Source organism: Parasteatoda tepidariorum, chromosome 4, assembly GCF_982258835.1.
Source record: "Parasteatoda tepidariorum strain Cologne lab strain chromosome 4, Ptep-v5.0, whole genome shotgun sequence".
Lineage (NCBI taxonomy): Eukaryota > Metazoa > Arthropoda > Arachnida > Araneae > Theridiidae > Parasteatoda > Parasteatoda tepidariorum.
In genome coordinates this window covers 28,888,683-28,914,004 of record NC_141758.1, presented here as the reverse complement: position 1 = coordinate 28,914,004, position 25,322 = coordinate 28,888,683, and the positions used below count along the sequence as shown (strand labels likewise).

The 25,322-nt window shown below is 32.0% G+C and overlaps 1 protein-coding gene across 3 annotated transcripts in view; it reads right to left on the bottom strand.

The window, feature by feature from the left end:
• Positions 1–4,861: 4,861 nt before the first annotated feature.
• The window catches only part of LOC139424789 (sialin), a 102,160-nt gene continuing 81,699 nt past the window's right edge, over positions 4,862–25,322 (bottom strand). For 2 of the 3 annotated variants that reach the window (XM_087160852.1, XM_087160851.1), the window contains exons 2-11: positions 22,483–22,534; positions 17,441–17,646; positions 16,575–16,808; positions 15,515–15,698; positions 13,878–14,008; positions 11,181–11,330; positions 8,949–9,081; positions 8,521–8,676; positions 7,386–7,471; positions 4,862–5,100 (exon numbers count right to left, since the gene is read on the bottom strand). In XM_087160852.1, coding sequence (XP_087016978.1) covers positions 4,909–5,100; positions 7,386–7,471; positions 8,521–8,676; positions 8,949–9,081; positions 11,181–11,330; positions 13,878–14,008; positions 15,515–15,698; positions 16,575–16,808; positions 17,441–17,646; positions 22,483–22,489 — 1,479 coding nt within the window. In that variant the 5' untranslated portion in view covers positions 22,490–22,534 and the 3' untranslated portion in view covers positions 4,862–4,908. The remainder of the gene's footprint in view (positions 5,101–7,385; positions 7,472–8,520; positions 8,677–8,948; positions 9,082–11,180; positions 11,331–13,877; positions 14,009–15,514; positions 15,699–16,574; positions 16,809–17,440; positions 17,647–22,482; positions 22,535–25,322) is intronic. The other variant, XM_087160853.1, reaches the window with a different exon arrangement.

Genomic DNA, 25,322 nt, shown 5'->3' with positions numbered 1-25,322 from the left:
GTACAATCGAGCATAGGGGTGAAAGCGAGACGGAAAAGAGGAAAGGCTGGTAGTAAAACCATTTCAGTTATAGCTAGTTTTGGGGAGGAGTTTACTTATTCTTTTTTTAAATTTTTCAACAATATCTTCTTTATCTTGGAAAAGAAGCAGTTATATATATATGCCAGAATTATAAAAGAATTCTTGATAGTTACAGATATTTCATTTTTTTCGAAAAAAAATGATGGAATGAAATGTTTTACGTACCAGGTTTTTCTCTTTTCCGTCTTGCTATATAAGGGCTTTCACCCATGATGTTGGACGTCGCTAAGGCGTTCGACAGAGTATGGCACATAGGGCTACCAATAGATTACATCCATATTTTCAATGATTATCTCACCGACAGATCTTTTCAAATAAAAATAAATGATTTCTATTCCTCTAATAGAGAAATACAAGCCGGCGTACATCAAGGATCAATACTGGGGCCTGTATTACTTCTCATTTACTGCTCGGATTTTCCAATCAATAAAGGAGTCCCAAATTTCCAAACTGCGTTCTACGCGGACGTCACTGCTATACTTAGCAGATCGCTCAGCATCAACCTTGCTATTAAGAAACTACAAAAAAATATCACAGAAGTGGAAAAATGGTGTAGCAAATGGAAGGTAAAAATCTATAGCTCCAAATCGAACTTATTAGTTATTCGAAAGAACTTTAAAAAGAAAATTATCAGAAATGAAAATATCATACTCTTTAATGAAATTGTCCCAAAAGTTGATAAAGCAAACTACCTTGGCATAATGATTAACTCCAAACTTAATTGGAAACTCCATATCTCTAATGTCCTTAGAAAAGCGGAGGCAGCATATCAAGCGCTAAAACCGATAATAAACCACGAAAGCAAACTTGCACTTAACACCAAAAGACATATTTATATCGCGTGCATAAGGCCCATACTATGCTATGCCTCCCCGACATGGGGAACATTAACAAATACTGATCGAAAAAGACTCCGCACTTTTGAACATAAAGTGATGAGAAGAATGACCGGGGCCCCCTGGTTTGTGCGAAACAATACCCTTTATAATGATCTCAACATCCACAAAATCGATGAATACCTAAACAAATTAAATTCGGCCTTTTTTAAGGGCGCAAAAAACTCCGACACCTGTAATTTTAATAAACTGTTAGATATCGACTTCATCGATAGCAATAAGAATTTTAGCCCAATTACGGCGTTCTTTCTTAGCGATTGCGTGCTTTCCAAGTACTTTAATTAATTTTCCTGGATGAACTCTGCACTCTGCACCAATGAAGCCCATTAGGGGGGAGGCGAGGGAGTGCAGAGGTAATCCAAACCCTTGTATATTTTGTAAATAATTCTTCCGTTCTTCGTATTATTATCCTTATTTTATGCTTTATATGTACATTGCGATTTATTTTATATAACCCAGATCAATATTGTTAATTCATGTAATATGCGATTTCGTAATCATACGATTATATGACGCTCCCCCTTCCCTCCTCCTCCTCTCATCGAGATGAAAGAGCAGATAGCCTTATCAGGCTAGGTACTCTGGAAAAATTTATTAGTTACAGTTACAATCGAGCACCCATGCCACAAGTCACAACTATTAACATAACAACCAGATGAAGAAGTGAGATGCCCGCTCCGCGGGCAGGTACTTTGCTCCAATTTCTATCAAGTCAAGTCAAGATCGAGCAGAAGCCCTCCAGCCCAAGATGCATGAAATGTGCCGAAGGGCACTATTCATTCCAGTGCAGAAAGAGCCGAGACTCCCCAGCTAAATGCTGCAACTGCATGCAAAACCACACCTCAAATTTCACTGGGTGCGAGGCCCGCCCCAGTCGAAAGAGAAAAACGACCAAGGACACGCCTACTTCTACAGCCCACAGACTTGTTAGCCTCATCAGTGAACTTAAAGACTTGCTGAAGGACCAAGACGTGCTGCATCTTCTCACAACTTTAATCCAGGGGAATTCCCCATACAACTGATGTACTACTGAATCAACTCATGCCTCACCTCATCATGGATTTATTATCTGATCCTAACTTAGAACTTTGAATTGTATATGACCTCTAGACTAAATGCCAAAACAGTATAGATGAATCGGTTAGAAGCCCTTCGCGCTTAACACCGAGATTCCACTCATATCAATCAATCGAGCAGAAGCTGTCTTTTATTTTTTTTAAAAATTTTTTTAACAACTTATACACGAAGATAAATTTTAATTAAAGAAAATGTTACTCAGGTTTTCTGAAATTGTGCTAATCTTTACCATATAATTAAAGGTTTCGTGTATGATTCCCATTCGAACAAATTTGATTTAAAGTTATTTTTTGCAACATGTAGATTAGATCATATGAAAAGCCACATTTTTCCAGATTTCTCGAGGTGAAACTTTTAAAATGTTGGGAACATTATCAAAAATTTTGAAAGCTTCGATTTTCAATTGCCTACCGCACTCTAAAAAATTTTGCAATGGACGTAATAGTTGGCAGTCCTGCTATTACACACCTATGGCATAAATTTCAAAGGTCTTTAATATTTCTAAAACTTTTTATGTTATAATGATTAAAACATCTGCTACGGTTGCAGCAAAAATGCTTTTATAAAGGGGAAAATTATTAAAAACTTCATATTGGGCAAAATTTTTAATGGCTAACTGCTTGACACTAGAGTAAAATTTGCTATGAACGTGAGGTAACCAACCCAAAATTTAATTTAATTTTTTTCAATCTGTCATCTAGAAAATGACGTTCGTAAAATTGGCAGATAGCTTACTAATTTAAACATGTTAGTAAATCTAGACAAAACTTTTAGTGTAGAAGTAGGCAATACTTTTCATTGCATGCCTAATATATTGGGCTCCCCATTCAACTCTTTTAACTAAATAAAAAATTATTGTTTTTTTTTATTACTAAAAGGGTAGCTCAAAAACACTGCATTAAATAAGACTAAATCTAAATGAACAAAAGATTATTCAAAATTAATATTTAATTAACTTTATGCTGAAATTTCTGGAAATGCCTGTGCTAATAAAAATAAAATTTCTCTCATTAATTTATACAAATAATATTTTGTACGCAAACAAAATTATCCGAATTTCTGTTAAACTTAAGTGTATAATTAAAGCTTTAGTGTAGGATTCCTAGTTGAACAAATTTGATTTAAAGTTATTTTTCACACCATGTAAAGGATTTGAAAGTGCACATGAAATGCCAATTTGTTCCAACCCTCTCGTTGTGAGGCTTTGTTGCACGCAAACAAAATTATCCGAATTTCTGTTAAACTTTAGTGTATAATTAAAGCTTTAGTGTAGGATTCCTAGTTGAACAAATTTGATTTAAAGTTATTTTTCACACCATGTAAAGGATTTGAAAGTGCACATGAAATGCCAATTTGTTCCAACCCTCTCGTTGTGAGGCTTTTTTACACGCAAACAAAATTATCCGAATTTCTGTTAAACTTTAGTGCATAATTAAAGCTTTAGTGTAGGATTCCTAGTTGAACAAATTTGATTTAAAGTTATTTTTCACACCATGTAAAGGATTTGAAAGTGCACATGAAATGTCAATTTGTTCCAACCCTCTCGTTGAGAGGTTTTTTTGTACGAAAACAAAATTGTCCGAATTTCTATTGAACTTTAGTGTATAATTAAAGCTTTAGTGTAGGATTCCTAGTTGAACAAATTTGATTTAAATTTATTTTTCACAAAATGTAAAGGATTTGAAAGTGCACATGAAATGCCAATTTGTTCCAACCCTCTCGTTGAGAGGCTTTTTTGTACGCAAACAAAATTATCCGAATTTCTATTGAACTTTGTATAATTAAAGCTTTAGTGTAGGATTCCTAGTTGAACAAATTTGATTTGAAGTTATTTTTCACACCATGTAAAGGATTTGAAAGTGCACATGAAATGCCAATTTGTTCCAACCCTCTCGTTGTGAGGCTTTTTTGTACGCAAACAAAATTATCCGAATTTCTGTCAAACTTTATTGTATAATTAAAGCTTTAGTGTAGGATTCCTAGTTGAACAAATTTGATTTAATGTTATTTTTCGCAACATGTAAACAATTCATTAGATGGTATGAAATGCCACAGCTTTCTCGAGGTGAAGCTCTTAAAATGTAGGCAAAATTATCAGAAAGTCAGAAAGCTTTGGTTTTCAATTGTCTACCACACTCTAAAATATTTTGCATTTAACGTAATAGTTGGCAGTCCTGCTTTTACCGACCTGAGGCATAAATTTCAAAGGTCTTATATATTTTTCAAAAGTTTCTATGTGATAATGGTTAAAAAACATCAGCGAGGCCAACTTCTCCAGTTGCAGCTAAAGTGCTTTTATAAAGTGGAAAAGTATCAAACATTTCATATTGGCCAGAATTTTCAGTGGCTAAACTGCTTGACACTTTGACGGTAGAATAAAATTTGCTATGGACGTAAGGTAACCAAACCTAAATTTAACTTAATTTTTTTCAAAGCAGAGCAATTTTGCATCTTTTTTAATGTCAGAGTAATGTATTATTAAAGCGTAACTACCCGCTGGAAAATGACGTTCGTAAAATTAGCATTTACGTTATTAATTTAAACATGTTCGTAAATGTAGACAAAGCTTTTATTGTAGAAGCAGGCATTACGTTTCATTGCATGACTAATATATTGGGCTCCATTCAACTATTTTAACTAAAATTTAAATTGTTTTTTCGTACTATATAAAGGTAGCTCAAAACCACTGCATTAAGTAAGACTAAATCTAAATGAACAAACGATTATTCAAAATTAATATTTAATTAAATTTATGTTGAAATTCCTAGAAATGCCTGTGCTAATAAGAATGAAATTTCTTTTAATAATTTATAAAAATAAATAATATTCTTTTATTTCACATATGTACACTAATTCATTCTTTTATGCTTTCAATCGAAGAATTCTGGGCAGAAGGTTCTTGAGCAAAATCTAATATAGATTTCTGTTCTTCTTGGGTAATCCAATCTTGTTTCTCAGCTGATGAAAAAATAATGTAAAACAATGTACTGACGATTAAAACAACGATTACGATTCCAAATATAATTTTCCACTGATGCAATGTTTGCTGTAACATAAAAAGAATATATATATATATATATACGTTGGAAGACAAAAAGGATAAAAGAAGGAAAGAGAGATTAAGGAAGAAAATTAAGATAGATAGTAATAAGTTTTATTTACATCTAATAAGCTGCAAATTTATTAAGTTAAAAATATGGGGGAAAAAAAATTAGATAATAGTATAGTTATCTTAACCTTATCACGTTCACGCCGGGAAAAGTGAAAATACTGGTAAAAGAACTAGTTCAATATTAGATAATATTCGGGAGGAGTTAATCTATTCTCAACAATGACAATTCATTGAAAGGAAATTTATCACGGCGAAGAAGCAATTCAATATAAAAATTGCATCCGTTAAAAACAACTGGTAGTTATGGATTTTTATTATTCCCGGAAAAAAACTAAAAGATGAAATTTATTTGCTACCAGTTTTTACTCCGGTGCGCCGCCCGATGAGACAATCTAGCGTGACCCACCGGTGGGTCACCCCGGCGTGAACGTGTTAATATAAAACAAAGTTGCCTCTAATATCCATATTTAGCACATCATAAATTAAAATAAACAGTAATTTTAAATCGTATCTTAAAATATTTAAATAAACAGGTTGATTCATTAAGCCATCAATAAATATTAAACTATCTCATTCCGACATGCACCAACACACAAGCAGGGACATTCCCACCATGCTTAACTGTTCAACTGAGTTTTTTTTGGATAAAATTGCTCATTTTTTATTCGCCAAACAATGCATCGAAGCCCGAGGAGTTCCATTTGCTTTGATCTGCCAAAGACGTCATAGATATACTAATTTATAATGTTCTACAACCGTCATTGTGCAACCGATACAATTTTGGGTTTTCGACAACTAATCTTCAACTCCGTAGCCTTGTTATTTTGAAACCAATCCAGATGACAAGAGAACTCCTGGACCAAGTATTGGGAGTAATCAGAGGAACTTTTTGACGGAAATAAACCGGATTTGCGCTACAAGGAGGGCAAAACAAAGAAAACCTTCTACGGATAGTCTCACGGCAAGGGGATTCTAACCTATGACCACTCTACCACTGAGGCTATTTTACGTCAGTACTGTAGTCAAGGCGAGCAGTGTGCGAAATTTGTATAGACCAACAATTGCTGAGATTCGAACCCGATTCTCCCAACTGTAAGGAGTATCCAATCTATTCCCTAGCCTCCATGGCCTTATAGATGCTTTTGAGATTTATTTAACATTAATATTGCGAAGTAAAACCTAAAATTTTCTTCTTATTAGATATTTTTATTATTTTGATTTTATTATTGGATACCCCATCTAAAATATTCATTTTAACTATTGAGTAGAGCCCTAATTCATTAAAAGTCATAAGTGTACGAACACTATAAAAACTTTAATTACATTTTTCAAAGCTTTTCACTTTCTTGCAAACTTATTTTAAAATAATAACGTTTTACGCAATTATAAAGTTATTACTTCTAACACTTTTGGATTTCGCGAAAAATTTTATTTTTAATGTGGTAGTAAAATGTTTATATTCACCTACTTGATTCTTATTTTTAATAAAGGCATTTAAAATGATTGTCATATTTAAATAGTTATATTTAAATGATTATATTTAAATAATTTAATCATACATACCGAATTATAAATTATCATGGTAAGATTACATTATTTAATTACAGAAAATAATGTTAATGTAGCTGGTAAAATAAAAAGATTGAAATTTCTTCAGATCAATTCAATATATCATTCAACGGAATTTTTTTTTTCTCATTGTAATATTTTACTTAAGAGAGTCTTGAAGAATTTGCACTTCAGATTTGGAATCGGAAAAAAGTGGTCGCAAGATTTCTGTACTTTCAATCATTTTTCGATATAACTGAATATGAGTCAAAAATTACTAGATATTAAATATTCTTCAAAAGTTACTAGATACTGAATATGATTCAAAATCTAACTAGGTACCTGCAAATGACGTCATCGCAGATAAGTCGGGATATTTTTTGATACAGAAACCAATCAGGTTCGACACTCACCCGTGACATTGCTTACAGGTATCCAATTAAATCTCGCTTAAATAACATGGTTAGGCTTAATTTCTTGTCCAGTTGTAAGTACCCAATTGCATATAATGTGAATTTAAAATTCGTGTACTTTTCAAAATTGAAATGACTACTAAATCATGAAAATGTCAAATGTTTTTAATCAGTATCTTGCCATCACTTTATTATTTTGAAAAAAATTGCTTGTGAGGCTTTTTATTCTTTTACTACCATTCATTCAGCTATACATACCTGGTGTTCAGTCAAAGCTCCCACAACAAAAGGTGCCAAAAATCCAGGTATGTTTGAAAGAGTATTTGTGACTCCCATCAAAGTTCCTAAATGAGATCATGAATAAAAGGTAAATAACACGTATAAATACTGGTTTCTCAATGTGTATATGTTACTGAGAATGAAAGAAATCAAGAGAATGTCAATTTTCTGAGATGAATGTCAACAATCACTTAGTCGCTTTTGTGAATGTCTGAAAAATTTGCATATCTGATTTGATATTTAGTTTATTCGTTCATATTATTATATTTATTCGATATTTTAATATCTGCTTTGGATAGATTAGGAGAAACATCAGTGTTCGGAGTCCCGGTTAAATGCATACTGGGCAATGCCACTGAACCTTAAGAATTATTTATGTAGGGCATACCGGGCATTGGCACTCAAATAGTATAGATTTCGGACATTTACCAAAGTGACTATATATGATTATCAACATTCACCGGTGAAAGTCAACAATCACCAATTTCGGTCATTCACAATAACACATACAGATACATGGGTTGGTCAGAAATATAGATATATTTCTATGTAAACAATCTTTATTTTAGTAGCAAATGTTTTCGAAAATTTTACATGGAAAAACTCTTGGCAAAATTTAAAAGATCATGCTTCAAGTCGTTAGAAATGATGTCATACTCACCTGTTAGAGGAGGGTAATAGTTTTTCTTTTTTTAAGTTTTAATACCAGAAATTATGAAATATTTCCGTAGGATTGCAATATTTATACTCGAAGGCTCTTTTAATTATAGTGGGGTTGAGAACGAAAAAAATATTTTAAAAATAAGATTCCAAAGTTAATTTCGATGGATCAAAATTTTTCATGAGTAAAAACGACCTTATTTCCAAGAGTTCTAAGATATTTTTTCAAATTGTGCCAGTTTGCCCTTTAAAATTTTCCAAAATATAAAACTTTTAATCTTCTGTGGAAAAAAAATAAACAAAACCACTCTGAAAATAATAATTAAAAAAGCCTCATTAAAAGTTGTTAAGCAGCGAAATTTAATTTTGTTTGCTAAGTAACAATTGTTTTTATATTATGGTGAATATTTAAAAAATTTAAAGACTATTTTAAACAAAATCTCCATAATTTTACCTGCATATTCTGGAGATAAATCTAAATGGGTCAAATTGTATCCACTGTAATAAAATCCACCAATCACAATAGCACACGTAAAGAAAACAACATTCAGTGTGAAGTCACATCCCGCAAAGCATACGCCAATAAAAGCTAAGGCTGGTCCGAATCCACCTAAAAACATTTTATAAAAAATTATTTTACTCGATCAAAGTAATCAAGAGTGAATTATAGAGGCGTTTTCGTAAAATGTAGATACAGTGCCGCATACTTAGATGAAAATTTTTTATTTGATTGAATGCATAATGCAAATACAAACCTTGCAACAAATACAGTACAAAACTTTTCATTTTGATAATATCTGTGAAGTATCTTTACTTTTTGAAAACAACTCGTATTAATAAAATTAACAGTTGACGATAAAAATAATCAGCATGAATACTTACACACGGCTGTACAAAATTTGCGAACGAAGTTCGTAGAAACAATTTTTTTTCGCAAAAGAGTATCTGATGTAAATCCAACAAGGATTCCAACTGCTGGTTGAATTAGGTGAGGATATGATGAAAGAAATCCATTCTATTGACAAAAAAAATTATCATCTGAATAATTGTACACAAAATTATTTTTTATAGTAGCGGAAAATATTATACATTTTTTTTAAATTCACTTACTTGCACTTTTCATCTTCTATTCAACTCCTTTTGTTTCATCAATAGTCTTACACAATTATGTATTATAGTGCATTACAGTTATGTAAAAGAAGATCAAGGTTTGAAATAATACTTTACATTGGATTATTTTTCTTTTGAATTAGCAATAAAGTTGAATAGATTATACAGTCTTGTACATTTCTCAGTGTACCACATTCTAATGCGCAATTTCTTCAAAAGTTTAAATATTTTTTTATTTATCCCACTTTGAACTTTTGATGGTGATTATACTTCATTTTGAGGTTCATCTTACGTTGCAGTTTTATTTTGCACAAGTTTTAGTTCAGTTAAAAAGTTAAGACTTCAAATATTCAACGCAACAAAATCAAATGATTATTGAAGTTATTTTTAAAATAAAAACTGAATTTTGAATTTAATTCGGTGAACCAGTTAAAAATTAAAGTATAGTGATGTCCTTCTGTGTTGTGGAATAGGTATCTATATCAGCAGAAGATAAACTGTGTGAGAGAAATTAAACTTAGAATTATGTACCGCTTACAACTTAAATTACAGTTTTCTCCGCTTAATGTGGAACATAATGATTTGGATAACATTTACCGATTAATAAAATAAAATAAACTTACTTTTGAATTGTATATTTACTTTAAAAATATAAAAATTATACCCAATTGTAAAAAACATCAATTGTTGATTGTCTACAATTTTTTTTCTAAGAAGCTTATTCATAGAAGTTCGTAGTCGTAAAATCATCGGAGCGTAATTGTACTTAAATTTCAATACTTCTTATATCGTTAACACGTTGAATGCCATGGGGGTCACCGGTGACCGGCACTGAGTTTGTTCGTATCGCCACGGGGATCACCGGTGACAGACGAAGCCAAGATTATTAGAAACACATAATGCGAGTAAATTTTTAATATTTTTATAATATCGTTACTTAAATGGTTTGAAGAAATTAGTTTAGCATGACAGTCAGATAGGTCATGCTAAACCTTTTAAAAAACTAGCAAAATCAGTCTAATATTAGAATATTTAGTTTGTAGTTATTTACTGTTTGTCCTAACGGGCAAGTCATGAAAAATTATCGTGGAATTCAAAGTGTTAAAGACTTTAATTTAATTCCTCATTTTTGGTCAATATCATAACGAATTAAAATGTCAACTTTTTGTTTTAAGGTTTAATCAGTTCGCTTTTTAATATTCATGTCGTTAAACTCAATTTAAGCGAGACATAAAATATCGACATGCTCGCTCTCGGTTCAAATAACATCCAGTTCTTCTGCAACTTGAAGAAACTGATCACGTGGCACCTGAAGATGATTTTCGAAAAAATAAAAAGAAACAGATAAAAGATGTTAAACAATTTAATAATAAAAGAAATTGATAATTTTAACATACAAATAAATCGAAGAAATTCGGACCGAGTTATTTTGATATCAATTAGCCGACCTGCCAACTTCCTATGCTATTTGTAAACATTTATACTAGTGGTAGCTATGTTTATGTTTTAATGCATATTTTATTTTTTATTTATTTAAACTTTTCCACACTACTCCATATTAATGATATAAAAGTTCATATGCAACACCACTTTGATCCACCTCTTTCGCGGTGAGGTTTTTGAATTTTTGGCAAAATTACCATGAGTTCTGAAAGCTTTGGTTCTTATATTTCTACCACTCAATAAAATATTTTTCAAAAAGCGTAGTTGTTGGCAGGCCAGAAGAAGCTATCGATGACATTAACCGTGACCATATTAAGCCTGAGATTACAGTAGAACTATTTATTTTTAAATTCGTTGGGATTCATAAAAAAATTATTAATTAAATTTGAATCATGAAAGTTTGTTCGTAATAGATGTTAAGTAAATTATGCTTGAGCGAGTTTTATATTTAGTTTATCTACTGCACAACTCCAAAGATATTATTCAAAACGAAATATGGCAAAAAAAGGGATAACAGAACATAATAGAAACGTTAAATGGGTAAATTTAAGATAAACGTACCTGCTTAATTGGGAAATGGAGTATTGTACTGAAATAAGTAGGTAAGTCATTGAGTACTGTATAAAAGCTCCAATCTCCTCCTACTTGAGCGATAACCAGAGCCCAAAATGGAAGTGACGTCAAAATTTTTCGCCATGGAATTGAGGGAAGCTAGAGTAGCAACATAAATTGTTAAGTATCTGTTAAGCAAGAACTTTGGAAGATTAAAAAGTATTTACTTTATAAATAAAGAAAAATAAAAGTCAATATGTTCCTAACAGGTTGTGTTAAGTATATTTACTTCCAAAAAAAGGCATTTTTATAAACTAAATGAGTTTTTTTTCTTATATCAGTTATTATTCTTAAAACAATTTCAATTACAAAAATACTTTAATTTATATTTACGAGAAATAAATGGCCCTTTAAAGGGTTAAATCACTTGGTTAGGCTTATTCATTTCTTCTCGAGTTGTAAGTACCCAATTGCACATAATGTGAATTCAAGCTGGCATCTCTGTGTATATGAATAAAACTATTTTTGTGTGTTCTATATTCCATTAATTTCTTCAAATCATTTTAGTAATGATAAAAACATTAAAAAAATAAATATTTACTTGAATTATGCGTTTCTAATAAACTTGGCTTCGCCGGTCACCGGTGACACCCGTGGCACTACGAGCAAACTCAGTGGCGATCACCGGTGACCCCCATGACATTCGACGTGATGAAATGTAAACGTTGCTAACAGTTTTATACAAGTTTTACTGCTTAATTCTCTATTAATTTATTTAAATATTAGCAGAAAGCAGAGCAGTTAGCATCTCTGTTTAGATGCAAAATATCGCAAGGAGAATATCAAGTCGATAGTCAATTTCACGCCAGGTAGCGGCAAGCATGTCGGCAGAGGCTATTGTGGTTGTAATTCTGGCTTTTAGGTCATCAATGTTCGACACGATCCTCTTGTAAACATTGTCCTTTATAAAGCCCCAAAGAAAATAGTCCAGCGGCGTTATATCAGGTGATCTGGGTGGTCAAGGAATTGGATCTCCATCTTCTTCCAATCCATCTTCCTGGAAAATGGTCATTGAAAGAACTACGAACGATGATACCCCAATGAGGTGGTGCACCATCTTGTTGCAAAAAAGACACGTGGCTGAAGCTCTACTAGTTGTGGAAATACAAAGTTTTCCAACATGTCTAAGTATACGACTGATGAGATAGTCTTTTCCGTAAAAAGGAAAGGCCCAATGACTCGGACGTGCATTAGTCCACACCACACATTAACCTTTGGGGAATCCCTTTCACGGTATTCATGGGGGTTTTCAGATCCCCATATGCGCACATTATGGCGATTTACAATGCCAGAAACATGAAAGGATGCTTCGTCGGAGAACATTATGCGCTTCAGAAAATCAGCAGCATCTTCTATCTTTCCTACCATATCTGTTGCAAACGCCATCCTCCTAGGCCTATCGTGCGGTTCCAAACCTTGAACAATTTGAACTTTGTATGCATGCAGTCGTAATTGTTTCTTAATAACCTTGTACACCGTCGAAATTGGCATATCCAATTCTCTTGCCGCTGATCTCCCAGATCTTCTAGGATTGTCTAAAAATGTCTGTCTGACATGCTCAACGTCAAAATCACTTGTGCAGGGACGTCCGGAACGTTTCTTACCTGCGATACTTCCAGTTTCTAGAAAAAAAAATTTCCACCGCAAGTTGCTGCTTTTGGATGGAGGATCTTTTTGGTAAATTCTTCTGCAATTTCTCTGTGCTTGTACTATCGATTTCGTTTCTATGAACCAGCATAAAATCTGTGCTTCCTCTTGTGGCGTATGCATTCTCCTTAATATCCGCTCGAATAAAACATTATATAGAAAAGTACTACAGAGAACAAACACATCAAATGTAAACATAACATTGCAATAGTTGCCAAAAACAAAAGAGAGAAAAATGCAATTAGTAAGCAGACGGTATTTAGAGAAGTACAGATATTTAGAGTGGAAAATGAAAATATATGAGTTATTCCATCAATAAATGCCATAAGTTTGCTTACTTATTTTATGAGTTATTAAACATCAAAATGGGTCCGGGAATTTATAAACACCCTGTATAATACCAGAGATACCAACTTGTTCCGGGCAGCAAATAAATATTTTAAAGTGGCAGTTTATCAATTGTGATTCTTGGTTTCATAAATTCAATTTGGTAGATTTTGACAGCCACTATTTCTAACTAATTTTTAGGCTTATATAATTCACCACTTTGTAGTAACTATATCATACTATACCTGTTAAAACGCAAGCAAAAGTAGTCAAATGTTTGCAAAAATTAGTTTGTAGTTATTTTCCGTTTTTTTTAAAAAACATTTTGGCTTGTACGGAGCAGTTGGCATCTCTGCAATGCGCTAATTGGCAAAAATTATTATATTCTTGAAGCTAAAGCGAAAAGATGCACTTGATTTAAAACATCAATGGCTTAAAAAAATGCGAAGATGATGGCGTGTTTCATTTGCTCCATTCTCAAGACTCGCCAGTAATGAAGGTGAATAACAAAAGTAATTCAAAACATTAATCATAAGGTTGATAATTAATAAAGGAAAATAAATGTGTAAAAGTTTTGCTATAATTTTTTTTCTTTCAGTTAGCGCATTTCCACTTCCATAATTATAAGTCGTCTGGAACTTATTCAGAAGAAAAATATGTGTTAGTACTTACTTTCACGTTGGATTTAATTTTTTGATCGGAAGTAATAAATTGCAGTTCCGTCTTTGTGATAAAAGGGTGTGTGTGAGGGGAGTCCGTGACGAAAAGGCTCCATAATATAAACCAGACACAGCCCAAAATACCTAAAAACAAAATCTGTAAAAAAAACTTGAAATAAAAAGATATTTTTCTGACTGTCAAGCTCTATCGAGATAAAAACTTTTTTTTAAAGAAAAAAAAGATTTCAAAAAAGATTTTTGCAATAAAATCTTTGTTCAAAATATGCACATAGTTCTTTCTAATTTCTAAGAATATGAAGGTTACGACAAATATTGGTAAATGATATAATTACATAAATTAGCAATATTGGAAAAAATCATGATATATTGCAGACCTGCCAAACTTTTAGTTTTTCAGACGAAGTATATCCCAAGTAGTAGTAAATGACTAATTGATATGCAATTTTTGACAAAATTAACTTTTCACAATTGCTATGGTTTAACCTTTATCAAGGCTTAACCTGCTTTTCTTTTCTATAACTTGCTCTTATATATAAGATTGGTTTATATTCATTTAATGATAGTCAAAATCATATTAAATTAAATCTATACATCCAAGATTACAAAAGAAATTTATAACATTCACTACCACTTTATATATAAAACGAAAATTTTAAGTAGTAATTGGCAGCCTTATTATTGAACAGCCAACCCAATTTTTTGCGTTTATGACAATTAACGTTAAACTCAGTAGCCTTGTAATTTTTGTAGCCATTCCAGAAGACAATCGAACTCTTGGATAAAGTATTGGGAGAAATTTGCCTTCGTGGAGGAATTTTTGATAGAACTAATCTGCATTTGCGTTACATGGAGAGGAAGACCATGAGAACCTCCCACCATTAGCCTAACGGCAAAGGGACTCTAACCAATTATCCGTCTACCACTGAGGATATTTCACGTCAGCACTGTGGTCGGTGCGAGCAGGATGCCGAATTCGTATCGACCAGCCATCGTTTGGATTCGAACCTGGTGAATGCTCTATCCTCTGAGCCATCGCGGCTCAAACATGTAAATATCCATGTGATATTGTTAATGCGATACATTTTTAAATACTGACTATAGTTTGTCTACGCTAAGAATTCCTTCCGCCACAAAGTCTGAGGCCGTCTGTTGCTATAGAAACAAGAATGGCGCACTTAAGGGAGCGTAGCTTCCCTCTGGGACTAACACAATAGACGCAGACGAAAGAGACCTCCTTTCCCTCGAACCACCTCGCACCCTTACTTGAAATAGTATTACCTCGTTACCATAGTCACCGCCACAGGTCCAAACGAATGTCAGGAGGAGTTCTTATTTTAGACAAACTATATGTTAAAGTTGGGGGATGTTAAAATTGAACTCTTTTCGGTTGGTGGCAGCTGAGGAAAGGAGTCACCAAAACATGGTCCCTCTCCCATAAACATAAGTACTCTCTAAGAATGATCTAGCATTGCTTCAAAGCGAAAAAGGTAAGATAAACACGATTGTGCCTAGCTGATTGGAAAGATCATACAAAATATATACACATATTTGTTAAATTATTTATAAATAAGCATGAATTTAGGGCAAAAGAAAAAAAACTGGCTAAATTATTAATAATATAACACATACCTGAAACATAAAAAGCGGATGGCCAGCCCTCAAGAAACTCTGAATCACACAGAAGTCCAGAAACAAATAAGGTGACTACAGTTCCTATATGTATGCCGCAATAAATTATTGTAGATAAAAAAGCTTTTTCTGAATCTGGTAGCCACCGACCTAGCATGGAATGCATGGCTGGCATTGTCACTCCCTAAAATGTAATTCCGCATTAAAACAGTACATTTTATTTAAAATATTCGAGATTTTAAAGATCATTTATATTTTAGAAAATATAATATCTTTATGTCACGAAGTTTCATGTGTAAGAGAGAGTATTCTTTGGTTCAGATGTGTAAGCCCCTTCGGTTCTCAGCTTAAGTTTTTTTTAATATATTAAAAGTAGTAAAAAATACAAAGCTATTTGAAGTAGTTTTAAATCGTCCTAAATGATGTTTTTTTTTAAAAATTAATATATATAATAACCTTAACTTAGGTTCAAAAATTTATTCTAAGCAATAGGGTGAAGCGAACAAAAAGTTTTCGATGATTGAAAAGCACTACGTCCCAAAATTTATATACGGATTAATATATCACTCGTGAATTTTTCAGCATTTTTATGCACCATCTTCATTTCTTGTAAAAGATTTGAAATATTTCAAAGACCAGCCAATTTTTGTAAATCTCTTAAATTTTTAAGAATCTCATAAAAAAACAAATTGCCTGTCAAAAATTACGTATTGAATGAAATATTACATGTGAAATTTTAAAAACCGACCTAATTTAGGGTTTACGACTACTAATGTTCAACTCCAGAGCCTTGTAATTTTAAACCCAATCCAGAAGACAAGGGAGTTATTTGATCAAGCATTGAGAGAAATTTGCCTTCGTGGAGGGCTTTTTGATGGAACTAATCCACACATGTGTTACATAGAGAAGGAAACCAGGAAAATCTTTAGCTAGCAGAAAAATGACATTTGTTCACTTAGTTGTTTGTCATATTCTCTGAACTTTTTTTTCTAATAATAAGCTGGAGCGATTCTGATTCAGGTAAAAAAAAATTAATCTAAGTATAGCAAGAACTTCGAACCTGCGCCAATCCTTCCAAAACTCTAATAGCAATCAGAACATCAACACTATATCGAGCAGCCATTGGTGTCAATAAAGTCAACAGTGCTGTGATAAAAGTTCCAATTCCGAAAACCCATTTTCCACTATACATTTCAGCAAGCCTTCCTCCAGGGATCTGCGAAACACAATACCCATAATAAAAAGATCCAAGAATCGTGGCTTGCAGACTTGGCGACCAATAAAATTCTCCATCCTGTAATACAAAATGTGAAAGTGATAGTAATTTCTAATAATAAATAGTAATAGTAATTTTAGAGAAATACTATTTGTATAAGTCAGGATTAGTATACATTGAGCAAAATGAAAAAGGGAACACCTTTATAACTTTAGATTTAATGATCGGATTTTCACGTACTTCATTGCCTCGGATGTCTAATGTAAAATTCGCTAATTGATTTACGCAATAGTTTTTTACTGCATATAAACTAAAATCAGTGGCGCGACCGTCCACAGAGGGCCAGGCCTACTGTGCCCATCTCAGTTTTCTTGACCTTGGGCTCTGGGGGGCAGGATCAGATATTCCGGTTAGGTGGTCAGCCAAAAACGAAACCCCTAGTGTTTAGTTCCCAAGCGTGCTTGGTACTTCTTTATCGACCCACTGAAGGGATGAAAGGCAGAGTCAACCTTGCCCGACCCGAGGATCGAACCCAGGACCCGTGGCACGGAGCGCGAAACTGTACCACTCAACCACCGGCGTCATAAAACTATATATTCTTCACTACAAAACTACATATACTACAAAACTAGATATACTTTATATAATAAAACATATTTCATTTAAAAATATGTATGAATAATAAAAATATAAACCTGTCTTATGGATACCTTTATTTGATCATGGATCGATGAATTTATTGGTAAGTCATCCGTTGGAACTTTGCATTCATCTCCAGAGGTGGTGTTACTGTGCACATAAACAGTGCTGTTAACCATAGCAACTATGGCAACATTGATGTTTACTCTTATTGTGTAGCATGTGAAGAAACCGAGGAATCCAGCAAAGGTGAAGAGATAACGTACTTTAGAAAATTCTGAAAATAAAGTCAGTAAATTAATTTCCGATAAACTAAGCGATGCAATATCAACAACTGTTATATAAATGGTCGTTATAATCCTTTTAATGTATACTGAGCGTCCTCTTCACTACTACTACCCGATATTTAAATGTTTATATTTCCTTACTTTGTTGCCGAAGATAGCTAATTTAATGTAAACATGCATTATGACCAGTCTGAAAAATAATACTGTGGCAAAGTTCATCCGGTAAAGCTGGTGATTTATCCAGTGCTGCTGGTTCTTTTTTCAATATAATGTGTCCTGCTTTAATAATTGGTTAGTAAATAATTGGTTTGAGGAACACAGTACATACTTCACTTTGTAGTGCTGACCACTTAACTCTATAAATCTAAATCTTATTGAGCATTTGTGAAATAACGTTGAGAGATGTGACATCTTGATCGACAACCATTTATTTTTAAACTATTGGAAAGTGTTAAGTCTTCAAACGTAGCCTTAGAAGACATTAAAGACAGGATTTTTTTAAATTAACTCGAGTGAATATTAAGTGCCTTCGCTTATCTTCTGCGTAGGGAGTGGTAGGAAGAATGTGATAATACATTCAAATTTTTAACGCCGTACTTTAAGGTCATATGTTTTGCCTTAAAACGATTTGTCGAAAAAGTAAATTCAAGAACTTGATAAAATGCAATAAAAATTTATTCCCCTGTTCAAATCAAATGTTAAAATATATAAGTTTTGGTATCACTTTAAATATTTACAAGTAAATCTTGGCTAAAAATCTGTAAAGTTGCTCGGTATAAGTTGCTGCAGATCAAAGTATATATTTTTTGTACAATGAATAAAAAAAAAGGAAAACATTTTTTCTAGACATCGGATAATGTCATGCACTTAAGGCCAGCTTTCAAAAGGTGGCCTCATTAATTAATGTTTTTGATTAATTAAAATGTATTAACCAACATGAAAAGGCACTTTCCTCAAGGTATCTTTTTTTTCTTATAAAATATAGAGACATATTTCTGCAAAATATTTTTATAAATAAATTTTATCAATATATTTTTATAAAATTTTTCCACATCTTTATAGAGCAGGGGTCCCCAACCCTATGCCCACGGGCACCATGGCGCCCGTCGATCGATCTAGGTGCGCCAGCTGCTCAACTATAAAATATTTCAGTTTTCCGTTTTCCCAATGAATGCTATGCAAATACATACTGAAGTACGCTGGCTCAGTAAAGGTAAAATACTTGAATAGATTTCTACATATAATTGGAGAAATAAAAAATTATCTTGCTACCAAAAATCATACATTTTTAGAACTAAGAGATCCTCTTTGGCTAGCAGATTTGTCTTTCATAACGGACGTAAGGAAAAAACTAAATTATTTAAACTTGGAGATGCAGGGAAAGGACAAACATAAAGCAAAAATGATAGAGGCTGTTAACTCGTTCAGAGCTAAGCTAGTTTTGTGGATATCACATTTGAAAATGAAGTCTCTTGTGCATTTTCAAAACATGAAAAAATTGATAGGTGGCAGTGAAATTGACATTTGTCATCAACCTCCAATTGCTTAAAGATCAGTTTAATAGCAGCAATTTAATATCATCGAGCCTTTGATAACTTTTTTGTTAATCCTCTTACCAACCAAATAAACGTAACCGTAATAGCAACATACATTTAGGAATATCTTTAAGTAAAGCGAGAAGAATTGGATATAGAGATTTTGGATCTCCATTGGATGACATTATCCTCAAAACTATTATATCACATGAGAAATTCTGGAATATATTTGAAGGTCTAAATTCCATTCTTAAAAAGAGCATCATATTCTCCCAATTATGTAGCGCTGGTCAGCGAAATACCATGCCAAACACCACATGCCACTGTATTTTATAAATAATTTTTATACTTCGTATGTTTTAAAAGCAATTTAGTAACCATTTATTTTACACAAAAATATTAATTGCATTCATATGTTAAATTAATTTTTGAAATTAAATTTTTTATGCACTATATGTAGTGTGTATTATTACCTATGTCTACCAACTATAAATTTATGTTGAAAAAATAAATGGTGCCCGCCATTCGACCGATATTCTGGTATTTGCTCTTAGGTACAAAAAGGTTGGGGACCACTGTTATAGAGTATGGAGGGAGGCTGTAGCAGCAATGTATATTATATAGTCCCTAGAATTTAAATAATAATGAGAATGGTCGAAACATTTAGCCCCTTAAATTAATTTTTCCACTTTGTGTATTTCCCAATATTATGGGAACTATTAAAACTTTATATCGAAAATTCGAAATAATTCATGCAAAAGGAGTTTTTAATTACTACATTGGGAACAAATTTTTGTTGAATTTAAGTCAATTCTTGAACTTGCTTAATTTGTTTGTGGGGATTTCAAATCTTAAATTAGTTTTGCTCCTATAGTAACAGATTTTTTTCTTCAAAAAAAGAAATTTTTTGCCCACTTTTTGTCGAAATGTGCAAGTTTAAAAACAAACACCTTATAAATAACAGGGAGTTACATAAAAATAATGTTACAAATTTCTAAGTGGGATAGGACTCATCATCGAGATTAAAATTGCGTAAAATTTATTTTTTCTCATTACAACCTGTTCAAAAGCATACTTAAAATCAATTTATAATGGGGAAGAGCTCCTAGTGGCGTATGACAACAAACCCGGGCATAGGTCCCTATGCAATTTTAATCCTGATTATGTACTCTAACTTCCTAACAATTCGTTTTAGGAGTTTTGCGACCTTCTCACATATTCGCATATATATATATATATATATATATATATATATATATATATATATATATATATATATATATATATATATATATATATATATGTGTGTGTGTGTTTAAACTTGAGGTTTTCGACAAAATGCCATAAGAAAACTAGCTTTGAGAGAAAAATCAATTGCAGATTTGAAATCAGTAATACGAAATTATCTAAGGTCAGTTTTAAAAAAAATGCAAAAAAATGTTCCTCAATGTTATTTAAAAAGTTTTAAATTATTTTATTTACTATGGCTGGAAAATATTTGGATGCTTCCGTTTGAATGTTTGTTGTTTTATGCTTCCGTTTGAAAATCATTAATTTTACATTATTTTAAATTAAGTTTAAACAACTGCATACAGAAGTCTTTGACAAAACTTTTAGACTAATTGTTCGAATACGAACAACCTAGTCTCAAATATCTTAATTTCTCTGAAAAAAGGTATGCTTGCTCAAAGAAGGAATATTTTGGATGTGGTTTCTCACTAAACTAATAATGAGCATAAATTAAATAACATGTTTAGGGTCACCTATAAACGTGTTATTTAATTCCTGCTCATTTTTCACTAAGTGAGATAATTTATACCGCTAAGGTTGGCCCTTAATAAGCGAAATTAAAATCGTTAGAACCTAAAATTAATCGTTTTTTTCCCTTTTTGCTTACTGTAAAGTGTGCAGAAAAAAAAAGAAAAAACGGATCACCCTGAATATCTTTTGATCTAATGTTCGGATCTTTACGTTCAAGGGGCTGACCTAAAATATGCCAATTGTTTAGTGCAGATGATATTTTAAATAACAAAATAAGACGCAAAAACGTACATACTTTCTCTGAATAAAATTTCTTTTTTTTCTCGACCGATTCGGATTTGAGACCTTCAAAATATAGGGTAGCCGCAATCTGGAAAATATTGTCCCCTTTTGTCAGAAAAGCGATCCAAACTTTGAACCCCTTAATGTAAAAAAATATTTTTCGCGTACTTCTCCATATCTCAAGAACTTACTTGAAAAATCTTTGCACACTATCATAAAATTCGCTCATCCTAAGATAATTATTCCATGCGAAAAAATAAATTTTAGTAAATTTGTACTATTTTTTATTTAATAACAGTCGCCAAACTTTTGAATTGTAAGGTATATGAATTTTTACATAATTTAAAAGTAAATAACTGTACTAGGTAAAACACGAAAGTTTAGCGAAATCAGACGAATAGTTGCTGGGAAATCAAGTTTTAAAATTATGATTTTTTTAAAATTTGATTTCTCAGGAACTATTCAACCGATTTCGCTCAAATTTTGTATTTTGCCATGTAAAGTTAGATACTTTTAAATGATGTAAAAAATTGTATATTTTACAATTCAAAATTATTTCAACTCTTACTAAATAAAATAATATAAAAATTATAAACATTTACTAAAATTTCATTTTTACGTGGATTATCTCCGGATAAAAAAATTTTAAAATTGTTCTTAATTCGTTTAAAATGTTCTCGTCATCATCATCATATCTGGCTAGACAGCCCAGGGTGGGCCTGTGCCTTCCTTTGAATTCGAATCCACTTCTCTCTACTTTTGACACTTGTTTGCCAGTTTTTCTCCTTTAGAGTAAGGAAATTAAATGCTCTCGAGACATGGCAAAATTAGCATTCGTGGGTCCAAACCTGAGAATGCTCTCCTGGCCAAACCAGGGTGACCATATTTCCCAGATTGAGTCTACCCCCATATTTTGGGGGTAAAAAAAAGTATGTTTATTCAGAGACAGCTCGTTTTTGTGTCTGATTTCATAATTTAAAATTTCGTCTTCACTAAAATTAGCACATTCGAGGTCACCCCCTCGAACCATTAAAAATGAGTTCTAGAACGTTAAGATCCGATCATTAGATCAGAAGATATTCCTGGTGGTCTATTTTTTTTTTTTTTGTTGCACTGTCCATCAGGATTTTATTCCTGGCAAATAAATGACTATAAAGCCAGCATGAAGTAGAACTAATGAATACAAATTAGTTTGTTTATATCTTCCATATTCTTTTAAAACTATATATGAAGTAGCAATTTACTTACTTAGCATAATTACTCCTACTGTTTTTCAGCTTACATAGTAAATCTTGGCTTTCTAAAATAGGTAAGAAAACATTTGTTTTTCATTTAATTCGTAATTTTAATGTGTACTTGACAAGTGTTAAGTATAATAAAGGATATATTACACTACGACACAAAGGATAATGAACACTATAAATGCGTAATCAAGCATTGAAATTTAAATGTTTACTATTATCTTAATGTATTTATCTTTACTATCATCTTAATGTATTTATCTTTACTATCATCTTAACTGCACATATATTTAAGATTAATTAGAAAAACTATCAATCGTTGCTCAATTCACCTGTTCCATTTATAATAAGCCCGGAATAATGAAGAGTCTTATTAAAGCTGAATTGCGTAAAGGGCTATAGGCTGATTGTATTATGTCTACTATATATCATGTAGATCGAGAAATACTGAAAGCTTTTCTAATTAGCCGGGTGTATTGAAAATCGCCGATGACTTTTGAAAGAATGAGATTTTTCTGTTAACTTACGGCAGGCGAAAAAACAGTTTAGTTCAAGCGAAATCTTAACGTTCTCAAGAATTAAAATTAGATATTGGGGTGCTTTAAATTATTTTGATTTTTTCGATCTTATCTGATATTTAAGATGTAAAGCACTTGTATCTCAATGACTCATTGAGAATCACTTATCGAACACTCAGTCGATATCGTCAATGCACGAAATTTTAAGCCGCATAATTGATAACACGCGAATTAGATGCTTCTGTATGTGATAAAAAAATTTATATCTATAATGTATAAATCTTACTGTATTTATTCAAGCGAAAAAACATCAACATTTCTCAAAAGGTAGGCTTTGACTTTTATAAGAATGATTCCATTTTGTAATTTCATACACGTTATTGAATTTATAATGCAATAACATTCTCTTAATAAGTTACGTTCAGTGTTAAGTTACAGATAATATTGAATCAATAATAATTTTTTTTCCAGAAAGTAATAGTTCAAAAAAAAATTCGAAATTTGATTAAAAATATGTAATACGTTTGTCCATTTATAAAAAATTTTTGTGCATGAATGCTGTCCCTTTTTTTCCTTTTTGATGTGAAATAAAACTTTAAGGCACAACATAGTGCTGTATCTTACAATATTCGATGCTGCTCTTTGAAAAATACTCATTTCGAGTTAAAAACGTAATTATCAAACTAATAGACTTTAAGTACACTTCAATTCGTTTTACGTGGCATGTTTATTCCGTGGAAAACAAGTATGTTAATTTAGGTAACGTAATTTTTTGAAATTGATTCCAAAATTGAATAAACAATTAATACTTATTATTCAGGGCTTTTAAGATCACCCCTTTGAAGAATTAAGATGTCAAGTAGCTCATGAAAATCTATAAACAACAGCAGCAACATCGTATGGCACGTATGGGGCATCTATCGGTTTAAGATAATCAAGGCAGAAAAACAGATAGCTTGGTAAAGATGGCCCTTTACAGAACCTCTAGCCCAACACCCTCTATAACTTCAGGGTGGAGGCCACGGCTAATTAGCAGTCCAAATTCCTTCTAACAGGACGTAAAAGTTTATAAGATCAACACGTAAAAGTTTATAAGACCGAAAAGTTTATAACAAAGATAAAGAAATACATTTCTTTATTTTGCGCTTCATTTTGTTCCAGCTCTCTAGTTCAGCATAAGATTACTAATATACATGACCTTACCTACACAGTGCAGATGAATCGGTTGGTGGCGCTTTGCGCCAAGTACCCGAATACCAAGTTAACAAAAATATCCAGCTCTCGTGGAACAGTGTAATATCCAGCTCTCGTCGTTTTAGGAACAGTGTTTACCAACTGGTGGCCATCTTGTGCCCCGCGAGCTGAACTGTATTAGCTGTTATTTTTTGCGGACAATTTTCTTAAAAAATCTATATGGGTATAAAATATTTTTCTTTCGTTAACAAAACCTAAGTTCTTCGTTTCTATAAAATTTAACATACCAACGGTGCTAAAAAATTCATTTCTCAGATTTTGCATCCAAGAAAATATTTATTCCAGAAAATATTTATTATTACTTGTAATTCAATACTTTTCTGTACTACCAAGAATTAATTATACTACCAATAAAAATCTGACAGTAATATTTAATGTTCTTTCAAACATTAAAAAGTCTTATATAAAATTTTGATAAAGTTGCGGCCCGCCTTTTGACTGGTGTTTTTAATCGCTGCCCCTGGCCTTATGCAAGTTGGAAGCCCCTGTTTCAAGAATGTTGGCAAAATTAGAAAAAATTCTAAAAGATTTGCATTTTAACTGTCTGCCACTATATAAGATATTTCTCAAATAACATAGTAATTGGTATACATGCGGAACGTAACGAAAATATCGAAATAATAACGAATTATTTAAAGTAGTGGTTATCATACTTACTTTAATTGTATATTTTCTGCTAAAACAGAAATTCTGGGTTTTGTTTCACGTATTTCTTTTTTACACAAACAACAGAAACATTTTAAAAATTTTTGACTTTAATTGTATATTTAAAAAATTTTGAAGACGGAAAAAAGGTTGTAAAACTGTCTTACGTAAAACTGTGTTATTTCTAGCTTGTCTTTGGAAATAGTAAAATAAAAATGAATGCCAAAATTTATTAAACAATTAATGTTTATAAGACCAAGAATGCCAACTGCTACGCTTTAAACATTTTTTTTTTTAATTTTAAAGAATTAAAAACTAATATTTGCAGGTTTCGGTTAATTAATCAAAACTGAAAAGTGTTCTGACTGCAAAAAATTAGGCAATTTATTATTTACATGTTGTTGCAATTAAAATAATTTTAAATCAAATT